This window comes from Podarcis filfolensis (genome assembly GCF_964270895.1).
Source record: "Podarcis filfolensis genome assembly, chromosome: 3".
Classification (NCBI taxonomy): domain Eukaryota; kingdom Metazoa; phylum Chordata; class Lepidosauria; order Squamata; family Lacertidae; genus Podarcis; species Podarcis filfolensis.
Window position 1 is genome coordinate 2,663,116 of NC_139606.1, and position 21,279 is coordinate 2,684,394.

General features: G+C 38.1%; 1 protein-coding gene across 4 annotated transcripts in view; it reads right to left on the reverse strand.

The window, feature by feature from the left end:
• The window catches only part of UGP2 (UDP-glucose pyrophosphorylase 2), a 36,625-nt gene that overhangs the window by 7,759 nt on the left and 7,587 nt on the right, over nt 1–21,279 (reverse strand). For all 4 annotated transcript variants that reach the window (XM_083606583.1, XM_083606582.1, XM_083606584.1 and 1 more), the window contains exons 2-9: nt 20,212–20,339; nt 18,126–18,233; nt 15,607–15,792; nt 8,037–8,170; nt 5,834–6,131; nt 4,979–5,176; nt 3,820–4,062; nt 811–915 (exon numbers count right to left, since the gene is read on the reverse strand). In XM_083606583.1, the coding sequence (XP_083462709.1) occupies nt 811–915; nt 3,820–4,062; nt 4,979–5,176; nt 5,834–6,131; nt 8,037–8,170; nt 15,607–15,792; nt 18,126–18,233; nt 20,212–20,325 (1,386 nt within the window). In that variant the 5' untranslated portion in view covers nt 20,326–20,339. The remainder of the gene's footprint in view (nt 1–810; nt 916–3,819; nt 4,063–4,978; nt 5,177–5,833; nt 6,132–8,036; nt 8,171–15,606; nt 15,793–18,125; nt 18,234–20,211; nt 20,340–21,279) is intronic.

Consider the following 21,279-nt stretch of genomic DNA (forward strand, 5'->3'; position numbering starts at 1 on the left):
GGTTCCTGGCATGGGACACTTTTGCCCCTAGCTGTGGTTCCAGTCCAGATAGAAAGCACAGGGCACTCCATCTACAGTGGTACCTCGGGTTACATACGCTTCAGGTTACATACGCTTCAGGTTACACACTCCGCTAACCTAGAAATAGTGCTTCAGGTTAAGAACTTTGCTTCAGGATAAGAACAGAAATCGGGCTCCAGCGGTGCGGTAGCAGGAGACCCCATTAGCTAAAGTGGTGCTTCAGGTTAAGAACAGTTTCAGGTAAAGTACGGACCTCCAGAACAAATTAAGTACTTAACCCGAGGTACCACTGTACATAGGAAGAAAAGCTTCTGTTACCACCAATGGGAGCTTTTCTTCCAGTGCCAATAGCAGGCATGAGAGACACAATCTGAAATGAGACCACAGCTGGGGCATATGGTCAAAGCCCCCCATGCCAGAGTCCCAGTCCAGATCAGGCCACTTTTACAACTTTTAAAAAGCCATCCACACTATTTCTAATTAAATGAGTGGTCCCTGGTTGAGTTTGGCCATTAGAGATGCTACATGTCATTTCTCTTACAGAGATTTATCACTATATTTTCAGATGTAGTGTGATTCTTATTTTGGGTACACACACTGGGAAACAAATGGTTTTCAATAAATTTCTCGAAGGCAAATATATACTTTCTTTCACATATTACATGTTCTACATCTAATGAAGAGATGAATATTTGTATATTTAATCTTAAGGGAGGTTGACAGATCAACGATTTCTACATGTTATCAAAACACAAAGGCAATTTGTATACAGAAAATTGTATGACCTACCTTTAATGCAACATTTTTGCCAAATGTGACATCGCCTGAAACAGTCAGATGATCCAGTTCTAGCATATCTGGTATACTTTCAAACCTCTTCAGGTAATCTTGAACCTTTTCAAAAAGCAGACATTAAAGAATGATGCCCCAGGTCCCCATATATGTGTCATCATGAAAGATTTGTCTGGGAATTATTTGAAATATAAACAACTACATGGCCTACCTAGAACTATGCTTATTTAGTTGTTTATCATGGAATTTTATAACTTTCTTTTTTTCCTCACCCCTTTAACTAAAGACAATTATTATTTTCCTATAGTTTCATGCAAAATGCAAGTGATTAATGGACAGGGAATTGCAGTCATGGGGGCAGCAGTCCCTTTCTAAATTCATCTAAGTTTAAAGGTTTCTGGCAGGCATCATTGTTATCCCTCTGGAAATAAAGGTAGGCTACTCATAGCTTTAAGAGATGATTACTTGAAGGACCTCGGGTTGCAATGTTCACACCCAGGATAGAGCAAATGGGAGCTTGCTCATGCCAATTTGATGGATCAACACACCTGACTTGGATCTGGGTTAACAATGGAAAACTGAACTGAACAAATGAGATTGTGTAAGCATCCACTATCAAATATGCCATTGTCATAGGAGAATATTTATAAGAGTTCTGACAACAAAAGCAGTTTAAAAATAATGTGAAAACAAGGCACATCAACCTGCTTCAATTTGCCCTTGAATACCTACCATAGTAGGTTTTCTGGTCAAATGCTGATGTGAAGGAAGTCAAGAATATCACCTGTTGCCCAAGGGATTTTCTAGTAAGGGTCGAGATATTCCAGTTTCAAGATTTTCAAACAAATCCACAAACCAATTGAACTGTGCCACTTTCATTTAAGTACATCTAGTTCTGCTGAAGTAAACTGAGCCTAGTATTCCCAATTTGAGCTACTCTGCCAGCAACAGTGGTAAAGACATCAGATAACACAGAGCTACTCTACGGCACGCCATCTAGAGAAGGCAGATCTGGCTAAAACAAACCACACAGCTTAGATAAAAAGAATGGCTTTTTAAATCAAACCTCTCAATTAGAAAGAGACTTAACACATTTTCTTTGTTTCCTATTATCTAAGATATATAAGCTTCTTTTGGGGTGGGAAACAAAAGACGAACAGGTGAAACCAGTGATGATACACTGGGCAAGGGATTTTAGTTATAATACAGAAATGGAAGCATGGGAAAGGTTATGAAATATGGATTTGAAATTTACAGCATGTTATACATTGAAAGAAAATTATATGAAAATGATGTACAGATAGTACTTAACACCCAGTAAATCAGCAAGAATGTAGAAGTCAAAATTAGACACATGCTGGAAATGTAAATAGGAAAAGGGCACATTCTATCATAGATGGTGGTCTTGTAAGATAGCATAAGACTTCTGGGAAATTATTTATAATGAATTGGAAAAAATGTTGAAGGTAACTTCTATTAAAAAACCAGAAGCCTTTCTTTTAGGGATACTAGGGCAGGATATACTGAAAGACCAAACAAAATGGCTTATGTATGCAACCACAGCCACTAGGATGCTCTTTGCACAGAGATGGAAAGAGGACACTGTCCCAACAAAGGAAGAATGGCAAGCAAAGTTAAATAAAGAATGGCAAAATTTACGGGAAGAGTAAGAAATCAAGAAGAAAGAATAAGGGAGATATGTGGATCATCTTAAAAAATATTGTAAACAAGCACACCAGCAGGATTAATTTAAAATCAAGCAATTAAAAGGTGACTTTGGAAGAAATATAGAGAGAAACAAAAGGAATTAAGGAGGAGGAGATGCAGTTTTGAAAATGTTTTTACAAGAAACCAAGGAAGGGGAAGAAGGAAGTCAAAACAGGTAGGAATGTAATTGATTATTATTATTGTTAAATTGAAAAATGAAAATAATTTAAAAATAAAATAAAACCACACAGCTTGGTCCACCATTACATGCAAAGATGGTCAATGTTTTACTGCCAAGCTATAAACAATTAAAAGGAGCTATTCTACAAGCTAGAATGCCTAGCCCTAGGCAAATAAAAAGTCTTCTCCTGGCACTAAAAAACCATCCAATTAGGCATCAGATAAGCATGTATGTGAAGAGGATATGCCACACACAAATGCAAGTCACCACCATCAAGAAGGTCCTCTCTTCATCTGAGATTAAAGGACCTATTGGTAGCAGTGGGCTCACCAGGGGAGATAGAAGGGTTCAAGCAAGCAATGGTAGATACTAGTTGTTCGGGTAGCCACCCGCCAAGCCATTGAGTGCTTTATAAGTAATACCTAACACTTTCAATTGTACCTGAAAACAGACATGCAAAACTGTGCCTATTTAAATACTGATAAGATATACTCTATACAGCTGGTCACAATTAGTAACTTAGCAGCTGTGTTTTGCAATAAATTGGAATTGCTGGGAAATATTCAAAAGGCAGTTCTCTATAAAACAAATACTAGCAACCCATTCTAGAAGTGATCAGAGCATGGAAAATTGTCCCGGGCTCTCTCTGGGAGGAATCTCAGCTGTGCTTCATTCTTAGCTGGTGGAAGGCACTGCATGCCACCAATGCCACTTGGACTTCTAGTGATGATGACGGATCTAGAATTAGTCCTTTGCGGGGGATTGAAGCCCTATCCAGAAACCATCTTGCTGACCCACCTACCAATGGAATCTGTCTTATTTAGACTGAACTCCAGGTTTCTGCGTCTCATCCAATCCGTTACTGAACCCAAACACTAATTCAGTAAGTCTACTGGTTAACCTGACTCCAGTGAAACAGAGTAGAATTGATTGTCATTAGCATCGTGACGGCACCTCACTCCAAATTTCCAGTTCATTCAATTTATTCTTAGGGCAGCATTCAGGAACGCAACTAGATTGGCTTCTAGTCAGCCATGTGAAGGAGCTTGATAAAACTGTTTACCCATCATCTGCAATTAACATTTTTCTTGTTCCTCTCATTTAAGAGCTGTGCTTACCTTGGTGAAAGAGCTTCCCAGTTTGACCAGGGGCACAGTAGGGAATTCCCTTTTCTCACTCATTGTTAAAGATCCAGCATTAAGGCTATATAGATTGGACATCACAAGTAGAAGATCAGACGTGGTCTTGACAGGCAGAAACCTGCTACGGGGTACATTTATTCCCAGTGAATTCTCAAAACTTTTAATGGCAGCACCAACAGCAGTCTCCAGCTGAATAACATTTAAACCACCGTCTAATGTCTGGAAGAAAAAGCTTCATCAGTTAAGTAACTGTTCAAGAACGTTAACTGAATTGGTAACAATGATGATGATGATTTAAATTTCTGTTATTTCTTTAAATATCACAGAGTGGTTTACAATATAAAACACAAAAACACATACCCCCCCCACAGCAACAAACAAAAACAATACCCCCCAGTTTAAAAGGCCAGGCTGTTTAATTAGCCAAAGTCCTGGGAGAAGCTTTCACCTGGCTCCTAAAGATATGTAAATAATAGTTGCTCCATCCAAACTATAGCTCAAAGATGTACGTTTTGTCCGAGTGCACCACATTTTCAAACCACAAGAAGTATAAGTAAGGGGAGGAAGAGATCCCTAGCACTTCATCCTAATACCTCTTGTTAAGGTTTATTTGGTCCCCTAAGTAGCCTGACGTGAAAGGGAGGACCTTTAAGGACTTGGCTGGTAATAAAAATCACAATCCCTTTTAATTTGTGTACTGTCTTTCTATACTGCTGGGCACAAGGTGGTTTACAAGCTGAAGGAACAACAAAATAAACAACAAAGTTTACACATAACAATACAATACAAATAAGTCACAATAAAAATATTAGTCCATTTATTTATTTACATTAATTGCCAGTTCTTGATCCTTAAAACCAAAATTGATACATAATAATTACATTACATTTTCCAATTTAATTTGGATATATTCCTGTAATATCCAAAGCTTTTTATATCCAAAACTTCTGAAGAAGTGATAAAGAGAAGTATAAATACTTTCTGAAATACTTCTCCCACTACTTAATCCAAAAGGATATATTTTGGATCAGGCTTCCAATATTTCCTAAACTTGACACAAAGTTTTCAAGATTGGCATTTTTACCCTCTCTTTTCAATTTTGTCCCTTCAGTTTCTGACCTTTTCAGATTCTTACCTTTGGATTGACAATAATTTCCATATCAATAGCATTCTGCTCCTGTAGCCGTTTAATTGCAGAGAGTGAAATCCATAGGTTGTTTGTGTTGAATATTTTGAATTTTGAAACAGACTTGAATTCATCTACATGTGGTTTTGGCACCTGAGCTATTTCCACTAGTCGCAGTTTGTTCTCATATTGTGTGAGCGTACCACCCTGGAAAAACAGAGCAAATATAAGTGAAATGGAATTTTATGTGGGCACAAGCAAACATAAAAAAGCAAATTTACCTTGCTAAAACTAACTGTGACCTGCTTGCCTTTGGTTTCTAGCTTAAATTAGACAAGTGATCTTGGCAGCATTCAGCTAGAATGTTTTCACCAGTTCCATGCCACCTATTACACAGTTGGACATACCAAGAGTTTTCTACTTGTTTATTAAAACAGCCATTTAATAGTGGTTTTTCTATTGTGACTTTGTTTACAGAAAGATGGTTCAATGAAGTCATAGTTTAAGGTAACCTATAACAAAGTATAAATAATGGATCTTGATTTTGCTTGCATTTTAATTGTTTTGAAATTGTTAGTGTCTTGACACAGCCAAAGGAGACAAATTCTAAAAAGAAATTAAAATAGGCAAGTCATAAATAGAAAAAAGTTAGAGTCTATCCCCCGTCAGAATACTATCTGCTTTCATTCTGCAACGCACTACAAATCTTGGGATCAGATTCAGGATTTCATCGGCTAGTGGGGAAGTAACACTTCTATGGGTCCAGTTTGTTATATCAATTATTACATTCTCCAATCATTTCAGGCCTTGGTATATGATTTACAATGACAAAGACACAGTTCTGAAATAAGTATTTGTATTTACCTTAACATCTGCCCTCGTTTTATTGGTGACCTCCATAACAAATTCACACCGTTTTCCATTTGGTGAATTCATGAGGTGGTTAAGGATGTAGAGATCAACAGTGGCACCAAGGTTATCTATGTTGGACACAAAAATATACTCTTTTCCCTCACCAATAAAATTATCTAGCAATCCAGAATTATAGAAACTTGCATAGATGTCCCCATGGCCTGGGGGATACCATGCCTCTGTATTCTCTCCTGAATAGGACACATCTTTTGCTACTGGTAGTAAAGACTCTTTATTAATCCGTGGGTACCTGTAAAAGAAAATACCCTTTAAGACACCAACATGGGCTGGAGAGCAGTTGAAGTATGGAAGGGAGATAATGGACAGTTTTACAAAATATTTATGACCTACAAGGGAACTTGGGGTAGCAGAGGATAGAAGGGCCACTGCCAGCTCTGCTGAGAAGCCAGGCATCTCCATCAGCAGCCACTTTGCAGCAGCCACTATGTCAGGCTACAGCAGAAGAAAGAAGGAATGTAGTGCAATTACACACACACACACACACACACACACACACACACACACACACACAGTGGAACCTCAGTTTTCAAACATAATCCGTTCTAGAAGTCCATTCGACTTCCGAAACATTCAAAAACCGAGGATCAAAGGGCTGTCAGCAAGCTCAATGTGGAAAATTGAGAAATGCGCCTCGGAAGTTGTTCGACTTCCAAGGCGCATTCAAAAACAGAAGCATTCACTTCTGGGTTTTTGGCGTTCAGCTTCTGAAACATTCAGCAAACTTCAGAGGTAGCCCTATGTATAACACATCACAGTAACCTACCCTGAGGTTACCAGAGCATAGACAACAGTAGTTAGGCTATCCCTGTCCAGACAGGGGCATAGCTGGGTCACCAGCGGAAGCTGATTGAAGGCACTCCACACCACTGAGAACACTTGAGCCCCAAGTGACAGCAAAGAATCCAGGAGTACCCCCAAGCTATGAACCTGCTCCTTCAGAGGATGTTCTAGGGAACCACCCACTAACAGGGTCTCAGTCTTATCTGGATTGAGCTTCAGTTTGTTGGCTCTCATCCAGTCCATTATCAAGGCAAGACACCAGTCCAGCACTTCCATTGCCTCACCTGCAGATGTAAAGGAGAAGTAGAGCTGAGTGTCATCAGCATATTGCTGACAACATACTCCCAACTTCTGGATAACCCCACCCAGCGATTTCATGTAGATGTTGAGCAGCATAGGGGATAGGATTGAGCCCTGCAGAACTCCACATGGCTGAAAAGCACTCCCCAAGTGACACCCTCTGGGAACAACAATCCAAGTAGGACTGGAACCACCAGAAACCACCCACCTCTTACTCATACAGTTGCTCCAGAAGGGTACCATAGTCGATGGCATCAAAAGCCACTGAGAGGTTGAGGAGAATTAACAGGGACACATTTCCTCTGTCTCTCTCCCGACAGAGGTCACCAAAGCGGTTTCTGTGCCAAAACGGGGTCTAAACCCCAATTCTGTCAGCACAGCTGTAGACATACATACATAATTTCATTTGTATGCCGCCTTTCCATAGTTTAAACCATGCTCAATGCAGCTTACAATATGCAGGAAAATATAATTACAAACATGACAAAAGTAGGAATAAACAATAAATAAAAAATCACACAACCAAATTAAAACAATTTCCACATGAACATATAAAATCAATATACAAAATTAATATCCCCCACCAACAAAAACCCCTAAAAAACAAAATGCCAAAATACTCTTTTTGCTCCTCCTCTCATCTAATTCTTTCACCCCAGCTGGTCATTAGAAGAACTTTTAACCAAGAAGTTGTATCTGAGTTAGCTTATTTCCTCCTCTCTTCCAATTCTTTTTTTTTCTTTTTGCATTTTTAGATTGCAAGCCTAATGGCTGAGATATGTTTGTAGTGACCTAGGGGCAAGGGCTGCTTAAAAATGCCTCGAACACTGTAGAGGGATGGTCAAGCTACATAGTGAAAAGTGATGCGAGTTCCCACAACATTGCAAGAATACAGGGGAAGAGGCAAGGGAAGAGAATGACCTCAAACAGTTGTTTCAAATAGCCCAAATGGAAGTAAATTGGGAGGGGTTAAGATATAATGGATATACAGAATATGCCTTTCTTGCATCTAGTCATGTAGCTTTTATGACCTAAAACCAAGTGCTGTCAATACCTGCTTTGATTGAAAGTGTAGATTTTCACACGGCTGTGGCTGTACTTTTGCAATATTTTTTTTGTGTCTTCATCAGTGTTGAATGAGTTCATTAGAACCAGAGGAACATCTGTATTGTAGGTTTTATTTAGATGCTGTAAATGAATAAAAACATTTGGAAAGGACTACTCATTATTATATTAATTTTGCCATCTTAAAATAACTCTCTGTGTCATCCTTTACTCAAGGACCATGATCAAAGAATACATTCTTAGTTCCAATGGACAGAAGTCAGAAGAAATTAGCAGAATAGATTCCTACTGAACTGCTTAAAACACACACACACACACACAATGCCGATGTCACCACCCAAGAGAATAACTATAGGGAAAACTGTGACACATAACAGCCACAGTTTGTTGCCCAGCTTGAGACAGAGAAATAAATACCTTTCAAAGGAAACTGAAATATCCACCTTTTAAATCTTATTTTCAATAAATGTAAAGTCTCCCCAGCTTTCCATGCAAATGGTAGAAATAAAAACAAAGTTTCTGCAGGAGCTTATAAAATGCTTAAGCTAGCATTGAGAATGTTGTAACTCTAACCAGCTAAATACTTTCACATCAATCCACCGCCACACACAATTTCAATACAGCTGAAATCAATCTAAAAAGCAGTTATGTGTCACACAGTTTCATTATTTACATAAGCAGTAAAGTAGATATAATAGTTATAGCGCATGGGAAGGTATAGCCATTGCTATTTTTCTAGAAAAAGAGATGCTGGAACTCACCATAAATGCCTCCCTTCTGCTCTTATAATGGCAATGGCGCCCAACTGAGAGGTACCAGAACTTAGTTCCCTTGACTTCCAGCCCTGGGTATATCCTAGTCCCCTCCTCCATAAATACTAGAAATTAATATAATAAGGGCCACCTGGCACAGACCGTATCATCTTTTCAGCATCAATTTAAGAGTCTTCTTCCAGACATTTGGTAGTATTTGATGGGCTGCTTATTAATTTTTGCTAGGCATCTGTCTAACTAGTAACTATGTCAATATTTTAGTGTGATTTCAGTATTGTATTGTTATGGGGGGGGGGGTTAGACTGTTTCTGAGCACAATCCAAAGGGCTGGTTATTATCTATCTTAGGGCCAGGCTATCTGAAATACTGTATTCCCTCATACAAATCTGTCCAGGTTTTGAGATCTTGGAGAGGCCCTTCTGATGGTCCCAGCACCCGCACAGGCATGCTTGGTGGGCACACAGGAGAGGTCCTTCTCAGTGGCTGCTCCCAGACTCTGGAACTCCCTCCCTGGAGAAGCTAGATTGGCTCCCTCATGGTTCGCCTTCTGCTGGCAGGTGAAGACTGCTTTGGGGAACTGACAGTTTTTGTTGAACAGGCTGGTGCCATGATGTTTTTATTGTAATTACTGGTATAGTTTTAGTTTCAGTAGATTTTATATGTGTTTACTGTTTTACTTCTATCCATGTTTAACAGTTTTTTTTATGAGCTTTTTCTATGTTTTTAGCAGTTCTTATTTTTATATGCCTTGAGTCCCCATAGGAAAAAAAGGCACGGTATGTTCAGTTTGGGCCACAACTCAGTGACAGAACCTCTGCTATGCATGCAGAAGGTGCCAGGTTCAAGTTCCAATATCTCTAGGTAGGACTAGGAGAGTCGCTTATCTGAAACCCAGTCAGTGTAGACAATATTGAATGAGATGGACCAATGGTCTGACGTGGTAAAAAGCAGTTTTATATGTTTCTAGTTTTTTATTGCTGCTCCAAAGACTAAGATTGCTTCATTTTTTTTAGGACTTGCATTTTGTATTTTAGTCAACTCTAAGAGCTTTGTTAAAGGGCAAGTTATAAATATTTGAAATACAGTGGTACCTCGGGATGCGAACGGGATCTGTTCCGGAGCCCTGTTTGCATCCTGAACAGAACGTAAGACGCGACAGCGCATGTGCACGGTTCGCCACTTCCGCGCATGACGTCATTTTGACCGTCTGCGCATGCGCAAGTGGCGAAACCCAGAAGTAACGCACTCCATTACTTCCAGGTCGCCACGGAGCGCAACCCAAAAGCGCTCAACCTGAAGCATATTTATCCTGAGGTATGACTGTAATGAGATCAGGTTTCTGCTTAGGCCAGCACACCAGACCGTATCATGCTGGTTCTTTATAATCTTCAATGACTTTAGACTAAAAAAAAGCCCTAGACTCAAAGATTTCTCAGGAATCACCTCCTCTAATGTGAATGAGCCCAACAACTTCAATCTACTTCTGAGGACCTTCTCAGTCAGCTACTATCTATTTTGCTCTGAATTAGATCCCCATTGGGCACTTCACTGACCCTCCCTGCTGCCCTCCTCAAATGTTTCACTGTAACTACTCAGAAACATATTGTGATTGCAATGAAGAATGGAATCTCAGTTTCACTGTCTTTTAATTAATGTTGCTGTTTTTATACCTTTTGGGTAAGTAGTTTTAGGCACGAGAAGTTATGATGATTGGGTTTCTTAAAAACAAAGCAAGTAAAAGACACCCGGAAGGTCACATACCACAAAAAGGACACGATAGCACCCAGACTATTTCCTGCATTTCTGCCACTCTACTATGCCTTCTCAATTAATCTGGTGGTCCCCCCCCCAAAAAAAAAATTCTTAGCAGTTCTCATTCTACAACATAATACATGAAAGCTCAACTCAAAACCTATTTTGAACTGATTTGTAGAGAAGGATGAGTTTCTGCAAGCTTGCTTATATTTTGTTTTTTGTTGTTGTTTTTTTCATATAAATTTTTATTGGTTTTCCATTGATTATACATATATACAGTCTAGATTACATAAGTTGCATATAACATAGCTGTTACAAGAATCATATATATAGTACACAGTTATTTTGGGCTCCGCCGAGCCTCGGACTTCCCTTCACTTCATTGGTAAGTATCAGATAATTTCTAAAGTTACGTGTTTTATCTCCTTTACATATTTACCAAACACTGTTAGAGTTGTTCTAACCCTGCCAGAGTCATCGAAGTTCTATACTTATCTCTTATATACGTCAGATATTTGTTCCAATTTTCATGAAACTTCTGGTCATCCTGGTCTCTTAGTCTTCCTGTTATTCTAGCTAGTTCAGCATAATTTATCATCTTGGTCTGCCAGTCATTTATAGTAGGTATTAATTCCATTTTCCAGCTTTGGGCTAACATAGTTCTAGCGGCCGTTGTGGCATATAGAAACAGATTTTTATCCTCTTTTTTGATTTCCTTGCCAACTATTCCTAGCAGGAAAGCTTCAGGCTTTTTGGGAAAAGTATACTTAAATATTTTTTTAAGTTCGTTGTAAGTCAATTCCCAAACGCCTTTTACTTTACTGCATGTCCACCACATATGATAGAACTCACCATCCCCCTCTCCACATTTCCAGCATTTCTTAATCTTCAGTTTATAAATCTTGCCAATTTCACTGGTGTAAGATACCACCTATAAATCATCTTCCAGAGGTTCTCCCTTAGTGCCGTACACGCCGTGAATTTCATATTTACATTCCACAGTTCTTGCCACTTTACAAAGTCAATGTTGTAACCAATATCTATGGCCCATTTTATCATGGCCTCCTTCACCTCTTCGTCTTTTGTATACCAATCCAGTAAGAGGTCATACATCCTAGATAATGTTTTGTTTTTACCTTCTATGACTTCCACATTAAATTTAGATTTTTTATCTTCAAATCCCAGTTTCTTTTTATCATCTTTTAACAGATCATTCACTTGATAATGCAGCCACCCCGTGAGTACATTCTTTACCTCCTCATAGGGCTTGAGTTTTATGCCCTGATCAGTTTTATTGATAAGTTCTTCATAGGTAGCTTTTTTCCCCTCCATGTTAGTTTTTTTGACAGTTAAGACATCTATGGGTGAGATCCACCATAAGGTTTTCTTTTCCAGCAGGTTCTTATTTCTTTCCCATACTTGAAATAATGGTCCTCTAATTATATGATTTAGGAAGCCTCTATGAACTTTCACCTTTTCGTACCACAGGTACGAGTGCCACCCGCACCTGTTATCGAAGCCCTCTAAATCCAAGATATCAGTATTCTCTAGCTTTATCCAGTCTTTCACCCACGTTAAACAAGCCTCTTCGTAATATAAACTCAAATCTGGTAAAGAAAAACCCCCTCTTTCTTTTTTATCTACCAGTATTTTCATTTTTATTCGTGATCTTTTTCCCTGCCAAATAAATCTCGCTAAGGTCCTTTGCCAATCTTTACACTGTTTTAGTCCTTTCATTACTGGTATAGTTTGAAACAAAAATATTTTGAAAGTATAAGCTACACAACTTCATGTAGCTGCTGTGACCACAAGTGGCAAAACTGTGTGCCAGAATTCTCATTCACATACTGAAGCTTTCTAAGCCTTCATGAAACTTGTTTGTCACAAAAAACTTGCAGTTTCATTTACAGTGGCCACCAAGTACAACAGCTGCGCTCTTTGATATTATCTTATTGAAAATATGCTTCGTTTCCTTTTTGCTAACATCAAGTGTCCCACCTATTTCTGAACATGTTCCAAGTCTGAAATTAACAGAGAACAGAGTACATATAGAGTCAATAGCAAAACATCTCAAATGCCTTTTGAAAAAATGCATCTGCTAAGTGATGAATAATGGCAGGAGAATATCTCTACTCCAAAAGTTTTTTTAGACTAATGTCATACATGACATAATCAATACAAACCCAAAACCTCATCATGATATGAAATCCTTCATAAAGATAAAAACAAACTCTTGGGTTAAAAATATGAATGATGAGAGTAAAAACAAATTACAAGATGTATCTGGTTTAAAGACTGAAAAAAGGTAAAGTATTTAGGTGTATGATTAACAGCAAATAATATAAATTTGTATAAAGATAATTATTTAAAAACCTGGGAAGATATTAAAATACTTTTTTCAAATTTGGAATAGAATTAATCTTTCACTATTAAGAAGACTGTCGACTATAAAGATGAATGTATTACCAAGAATGCTATTTCTGTTTCAGTCGATTCTGGTGATTGGCAAGACAGATTGAAACACATGGCCAAAGGATATTTCTGAATATATTTGGCAAGGGAGAAAAAACCTATAATAAAATATAAAATATTGATAGATGCAAAAGAAAGAGGTTTTCCCTGCCGGATATGAGACTATACTATGAGGAATCCTGTCTTTGTTGACTGAAGGAATGGATGACATTAGAGAATTCACATATTCTAGACTTAGGTCATGACAATATTTTTGGTTGGCACGCTTATTTATGGTATGAAGAGGTGAAAGTTCATAAAGGATTTACAAATCATATAATTAGGAAAAATGTGTATAGAGTATGGGGAAAATATGTATAGAGTATGGGAAAAATATAATAATTTATTAGAGTTAAAACACCACTTTGACTCTCACTGTTGGAAGCTATAGAGGCAAAGAAAAAAAATATGATAGAAGGGTGGACAACTTATAAAGGTAAAGGGACCCCTGACCATTAGATCCAGTCGTGGCCAACTCTGGGGTTGCGGTGCTCATCTTGCTTTATTGGCCAAGGGAGCCGGCGTACAGCTTCCGGATCATGTGGCCAGCAGGACTAAGCCGTTTCTGGCGAACCAGAAGCAGCGCACGGAAACACCGTTTACCTTCCCGCCGGAGTGGTACCTATTTATCTACTTGCACTTGGACGTGCTTTCAAACTGCTAGGTTGGCAGGAGCAGGGACCGAGCAATGGGAGCTCACCCCATCACGGGGATTCGAACCGCTGACCTTCTGATCAGCAAGTCCTAGGCTCTGTAGTTTAACCCACAGCGCCACCCACATCCCTGGACAACTTATAGAAATTTATTAAAACAAGAGGGTATCAATTAAAATAATTTAAGGAATAACTTAAGGAATTAACAACATGGATACAATATCATCATTTGAATGAAGTATTTAAGAAAAACAGGATACGAGGATTTGGGGAACAAATATCCCAACTGGAGAGAGATCTGTTGGAATATAATATAAAAGTGCTGTCTATAATGTGTAAAATATTATTGGAATAGGAGACAAAGGACGAGCAAGTAAAATCTTCAATGATACATTGGGCAATAGATATTGGTCATAATATAGACATGGAAGCATGGGAACGATTGTGGAATACGGATATAAAAATTACAGCATGTTATGGTTTAAGAGAAAATTATATGAAAATGATGTATCTATGGTATCTAACACCGAGTAAACTGATTTAAATGTACAAATCTAAATCAAATAAGTGTTGGAAATGTAAATAGAAAGAAGGTTCTTTTTATCATTTGTGGTGGTTTTGTAGTAAGGTTAAGGCTTACTGAGAAATGATATATAATGAAATGAAAAGGGTGTTTAAAATGTTCGTAAAAAAAAAGAAGCTTTTCTCTTGGGAATAATAGGGACGGAACTATCTAAATTGTATAGAAACTTATTCATGCAGGCGACTACAGTGGCAAGAATGTTACTTGCCCTAAAATGGAAAGAAGCAGAAGTCCCAGCAAAGGAAGAATAAATACAAAAACTTACGGAATATGCAGAAATGGCGAAACTTACCAGAAAAATAAGAATTCAAGATAAGAAACTTTTTATAAAAGAATGGAAATGGTTTATTGAATATTTACAGATAAATTGTAAACAGATAAGAACATTGACAGGATTATTGTAATAACCTGCAGTTTCAAAAGAGTATATATTTAAAGAAGATGAATAAATGAGCAAATTAAGTAGATTAGGATATGCAGAAGATATTAAAAATAAATTTAAGGAACCACAGAAAGAAGGGAAAGGAAGTCAAGTTTTGAAACGTCAACATGATTGTAAAATCAGTGAAATGTATAAACCTGAAAAGTATTTTAAAAAAATAAGTATATGAAACTTCAAATTTCCACAAAATTCCACAAATCATTTTCAGCAGCTGCCCTCCTCACCACCCTCCTTCAGAGGGGATGATTAAACTTAAGCACTAGTATAAATCCTTGTTGCTTTCCCTGATCAACAATGAACGAGAAAGTTAACAAAATACAATGACCATTGCTTTGGAAAAGGCGTATCATCAAAACAAAGAAAAAACTAGCCTTTCACTTTCAAAGCAGGCTTATCAATTTTGGTTGGACATTTGGAGGGAAATTTTCAAGATAGAGTACCAATATTTCATAAACCATTTGTCCCAGGGAAGTAACCCTATATAACTAGCATGCTTACTGTACTATACGCAGACCAATATTAAAAAAGGAGAGTAAGTTTTGCTTCAAACTTTAATGGAAGCTTCCACATGCTCTGCCCACGGGCTTTTCTTATAAAGATTTAGAGTGACAATCTTAGTTACTTATGAGATTGTAGTAACAATTAAATATTTCTGAACAATGCAAAATTATAGTGCCTGCACAACTCACATTTTCTATAAAACAGAGGTAGCTCCAGCTCCCATCAGCCCCAGACAGCATGGTCAACTGTCTGGGATGATGGGAGTCAGAGATAATTCAGCAGCAACCTAAAGGCCCCTACTATAAAGATTTATTAACGAAGAGAAAACAAAAACAAGTTACCTCAATCTGCTGAACTGTGAGATCCAAGAAGGTATTCTCATTTCGCACACCAATAAGACTTTTGGGGCCTTTACACCCCATACTGGTGCCCAAACCACCATTCAGTTTCACTACAACCAGCTTGTTTAAGACTGAAGCAACAATATCAGGCAACCCCCTTGCTTTTATCTTCTCATACGGTTGTATCTGAAATGAAAACAATGGATTTTAAGAATTATTCATGTTATTTACATGGTTGAAGTGTCTTGTATGTTTAAAAAATAATACAACAGAGTTTTAAGTTACTGTTCAGATCTGAAATTCTTTAGAAGTATTAAATCAGGAGGAGGCTCTAAACTAAAGATACTTCTAAACGCATTTTAGCTTTGCTAGCAGTATGCCATCCTAGTTAAAGTTAAAAATCCATTGCATTTTAAGCTGGGAACTTCCACTCCACAAAGATAAGTTGTTTTTCAAGTGTGTCATTTTCAATTTCTACTAGTTTCTTGGCTACTATGTGTGTTAATTATTATTCAGATACACTAACAGACGTGTAAGAGTGTTGCCTGTCTGTATCATAAGCATGTTAATTTTTTAGGGTTTCATAATTTTACTCACTGTAGCTACTTCAGATTAGCCAATTCTGTTATTGAAAACTTTATAGTAGAACTTTAAAGACAAGCTTTAAAGAGTTTGTTAACAATAACGTTCGATACTAGATGAAATTTTCACCCTACCCCATAGCAATTCAATCACAAAGTACCTTTCCTGGCCCCAGGCTTCAATAAAAGCAACCAATAACCATTTCTTGTTAAGTATAGCTTGATTTTTCACTGCAAACTTTCATGTTTTTCCATTTGTGTGACCTTCCCTTTTCTAATCTTTTAACACCTATGTTTCTTTTTTTAAATTTTGGGTTTGTAGTAGCATTGCTGGCTTTAACTGTTCTTTTAATTTTTATTAAAATCATTTTACTGAATTATGGTGAAGGGGAGGCTATGAATCCAAACAGATAAATAAGGTCACTATGAAGCATTCAGAGCAACACAAGAACCAAACCGCGTTTCAAATACTCTCTAGGTTTCAAGTGACACACCATTTTGGCTTGTAATGCACATGATTGTGACTATCTCAAAATGAATTATAACTGGTAAAGCTCAGTGAAGCAGATCACAGCTTTTAAAATTACATGTCTGATAAAGTAGTTTCAGGCTGAAAATAAGCCATAGTTGCATATGACTTCATGGTCCATACTATTCGAATGAGGTTGAGATCTATCTTTCCCACTGCCAGAATAAAGATTCAAAACAAAGTTGTTGTTTTTTAAAAAGTTAACATTGAGATTAGAGATATGCAGACATTATTCAATTGCACATGTTTGTTTTTATTTAAAGTCACATCTAAGGCACAAAATTTCATTATAACAGTACCTTTGACGTACAACATAAAGGTAAAGAGACCCCTGACCGTTAGGTCCAGTCATGGACGACTCTGGGGGAGCCGGCGTGCAGCTTCCGGGTCATGTGACCATCATGACTAAGCCGTTTCTAGCGAACCAGAGCAGCACACAGAAACGCCGTTTACCTTCCCGCTGGAGCGGTACCTATTTATCTACTTGCACTTTGACGTGCTTTCGAACTGCTAGGTTGGCAGGAGCTGGGACCGAGCAATGGGAGCTCACCCCGTCGCGGGGATTCGAACCGCCGACCTTCTGATCGGCAAGTCCTAGGCTCTGTGGTTTAACCCACAGCGCCACCAACCAAGTTAAAGATAGAAAATTCACTGCAAACAGATGACTGCAGAAACTGAAGACTTTAAAATATTTTGTGTCCCAAAGAGACACCCATAAAATTTCATTTTTGCTATACTGTATTAGAGGAAGAAAGTAAAGGGAATCTTTGGAAGCAATGCTACACAGTGAAAAGTGTTTTCATGGATTTGAAAGGTCATACATAACCATTGTAATAATCTATTAATACTTTCATCATGCTCATAAGAAGACGAAGGCAACTAAAAACACAGACTGCAATGATGCTAAGAACATAAAGAAGCAATGCAAAGATAATTACCGTATATACTCGAGTATAAGCCAACTTTTTCAGCACATTTTTAATGCTGAAAAAGCCCCCGCGGGCAGCGGTGGCGGGACGAGCGGCCCGAAAGGAGCCCTTTCTCGCTGCTGGTCCCACCGCCGCCGCCCGCCTCTCGCAAGGGCAGGCACAGGAGCCGCAGTTGGGAGAGGCGCTGTCAGCGGAGGAGGAGGAAAGCTTTGGAAACAATCTCCACCACCCAGGGGTCAGTTGCCAATATTGGCTAAGATCTCTTAAGTGATGGAGACCACCTCACATCTTGAAGATAGTGAGCTGCTGGTGTGTCTTGCGATTTATTGACTTCAATGTAGCATGTAGAGGAAGAACACTGGTTGGTGGAAACTTGGTTACTGGAAGGTTTTACAGCCCATTCAGCAAGCAAAGGGTGTGGAGTCACAAAACAAACAAAATCCACTGCAGTGGGGTTATTCACATAATGCTGCAACTTACAGAATCTTCTGGAGGCCTCTGGATCTTTCCCCAGTCCACAGAAGGTCCCTTTTCTTGTAAGAATCTGTGAAAGAGCTTTTTAAACCCTTCTAGATCTTTCTTGGTGTGCTGAAAGAAGACATGAGAGGGCAAGTTTTTTTAAAGTAGTATTGGCCAAGAGCACAAGTGTCTATTAACTCCAATGCAAGCCACAGTGAATCCGAGTTTCTTTACAATTCCCATTAAATTAAACAGACCCTATAATGGAAAAGAGACTGGTGGGTTCTCTTCCATCAAACTTTCAAGAAACTTTGAGACTCAGAGGTATAACCAGATTCCAATAGCTGTTGATAAACCTAACATTAATATACTTGTCTATTACTTCTTTAAAGCTATCTCACCTAGTACCCGCCACATCTTTTAGGGAATTCCATGCCAACTATTAGTTTTGTCAAGAAACAAATGCTTCATTCTCACTTCTAATCTTTCATAAATGTCACACCACTCCTTTTTGATGGGAGTGCCTTAATTGTGGGACCCTCCCCCCAATGATGGTTATAGCAGACCCAACTCAGTTTTCCTTTTAGGTTGGTGGTCAAGGGGTTTTTGTTCCATTTCACTTTTTGTTAATGTTTTTTAATTTTACTTAGTTATGAGAGTGGTCAACAATCTTTATACACCCATGAACAGACATGCATTTTTGAGCAAGTGCCATGGGCATCGCCACATCTGGTTACTTCTCTCCCCTCCCCAAGAGAGACAGAAAGCGCACAAATACTTTGTTTTCCCAATATAACTGGGTAAAGTTGGATCCAGCAGAATAATTCTGAGCCCTGAAAAGCACATGTAATTTAAAAGAGGAAATGAGTGTCACTCTTCCAACTTTCCCCTTTAGCTCTGGGTAGTTTTCAAGGGAGAAAAAGTCACTTTCACCACCTCATGGCAGGAGGGAGGCAGCTCACAAGACATCAAACCACTTTGTGTTTTTTTCTTAAGAGTCAAGCAGTTTATAATTTTTAAATAAAAGCAAGGGCAAATTTGTTCACTGTATTATGGTTTGAATGCACTTCTAGGTTATGTTACAAAGGTGTTGCAAAGATTTCTTAATTTTTTTTTTTAAAAAGTGTTTTTTTACTAAGTTCAAAGATGTAACTTCTCTTAGGAGTATTTTCTCTAAACTATTAAGTCCCAGCCACCTTAGCCTTTCCTGGCAAGAAAAGCTCTCTAATTCCATATTTATTTTAGATGGCCTTTACTAGCTGTACATCATCCTTTTTGAAAATACAACCAACTACCTGAACTACACATAATATACTAAATTAACTGCATCTCTGATTTGTTTAATATTCTAATACTTGCTGTTTTAATTTCCAGTCCCTTATCTAATTTCAAATCTGGAATTTGCTTTGTTTTCACTTCAGTGAGCTTCACAGGGTAGTTACAGCTAATTAGATCCTGTGCATGTGAAGCTGGGAAATTTGTCCCCAAAGGCATCGGTCTGCACTTACACTGGTTCTCATCTGCTACTTGTTGCCCATCCACCCAGTTATGCAAGTTATACATGTAGAGCTTGTAGTCATCTTGGGATTTTCCACTGTGTAACATCCAACAATGTCCTACTGATGTCTCATAATATCCAAGCACAGATGTCTGCAATGTCAGAGTGAGGGAAATGTCCCAAGTGGCTGGGCAGGAAAAGCACACTCTGTCATCACACAGTTTGGGCAAATGTATCAGCTGATCCGGTCTTAAGACACCATTAGTTTCAACAAAATGAAAAGCAATATACTAGAGACTGTATTCTAAATAAAACTGTACTTTACTACAGTCCTGTGGACCTACATACCAAAGAACAAGAGAGTTTCTCAACAGGCCTGAATTTTACATGATTAGCAGGTCCAAAGATGTCGGTCTATAACTTCTTTCATTTATTTATTATTTATTCAATTTGTTAGTCATTTTATCTTGCCTAAGGCAACCCAAAGCAACTTAAACCAATTTAACATGAAAATGTTCATCTGCCCATATTTCAAATATTCTTCTAAATTTTTAGAAGTCATACCAAAAGCACTTCCCTCATGCACATTTAAATAATTGAAGTCCCTACCTCTAGTTCATTCTGTGGTGCAGTACCAAGTATCTTGTCCAGTTCCACTTTCATGGAATATTCCAGTTCTTGTCTAATCGCTTCCTGGAATTGGGAAGTACCGGCCTGAGACATCGCTTTGCTAAAATCTTTATAAAAAACAGAGAGAGGTAGAGAGATGGGAACAAAACGCTTGTGTGGTAAAGTGTAGGTAACTAAGAATGCATTAGAAAGCAGTTTTGTATTGTTTCAGATTTCTTTTCTACAGAATTAAAAGTCACACCATGCTTCCATTTTATTAATCAATGGACCAAAGGAAGAGGATGCACTTCCATTTGTGTATGTACTGAAATAACAGACAATGTGGCCATCAATAAAAATCTAAGAACTAATAGCAATCTTGCAAGCAAGGGCATCAGGCTGTTCAATACCCAAGCATTGCAGATTTGCCTAGCAATACAAAATATGTCATATAAAAATAGAAACCTGCTCATGAACTGTCATGCTCCATGACAGTTAGCCTCCCGTAATGTGTCTGTTATTATCTCCCTCCCTTAAAAACATCCCCTTATCCAGGTATTCAGCCATTACTAAGCAACACAAAAAGTGAATTGCTCTATCCCTCTCATCTGTATTTACTTTGTTTCTTAAAGCCACTTATTTCACACATGCAGAGAACAAAGTCAGCATCTAGTATGAAGCCTTAGAGTGCTGATTCGCCTTATATTGCTTTGGTAATTTTTAGAACAAACTCCCCTTTTTAATGCATAAATGCCTTGAACATATTGGTAGTCTCAGGAAAAAACACAAGATTAATTTGGGAATGTAGCTCTAGGGGAAAAAATTGAAGTGACAAATATAAGTGAGATTCTGAAACACACATCTTCTTTTGTAATAGAAATTGTGAACAAAGTTCAAAATCATCCAGATGAAAATGTCTGTTTCAACATGTAAACTTTGCTTTTCATTTTACAACACTCCTGACTCAACAGAAAGGCATTTCTAGGTGTTGCAATAATTGCCCAGAGCACTTTTGTTTTATGTAGAAATAGCTCTAACATGCTTAATGGCTTTCATTATATCAGAAGG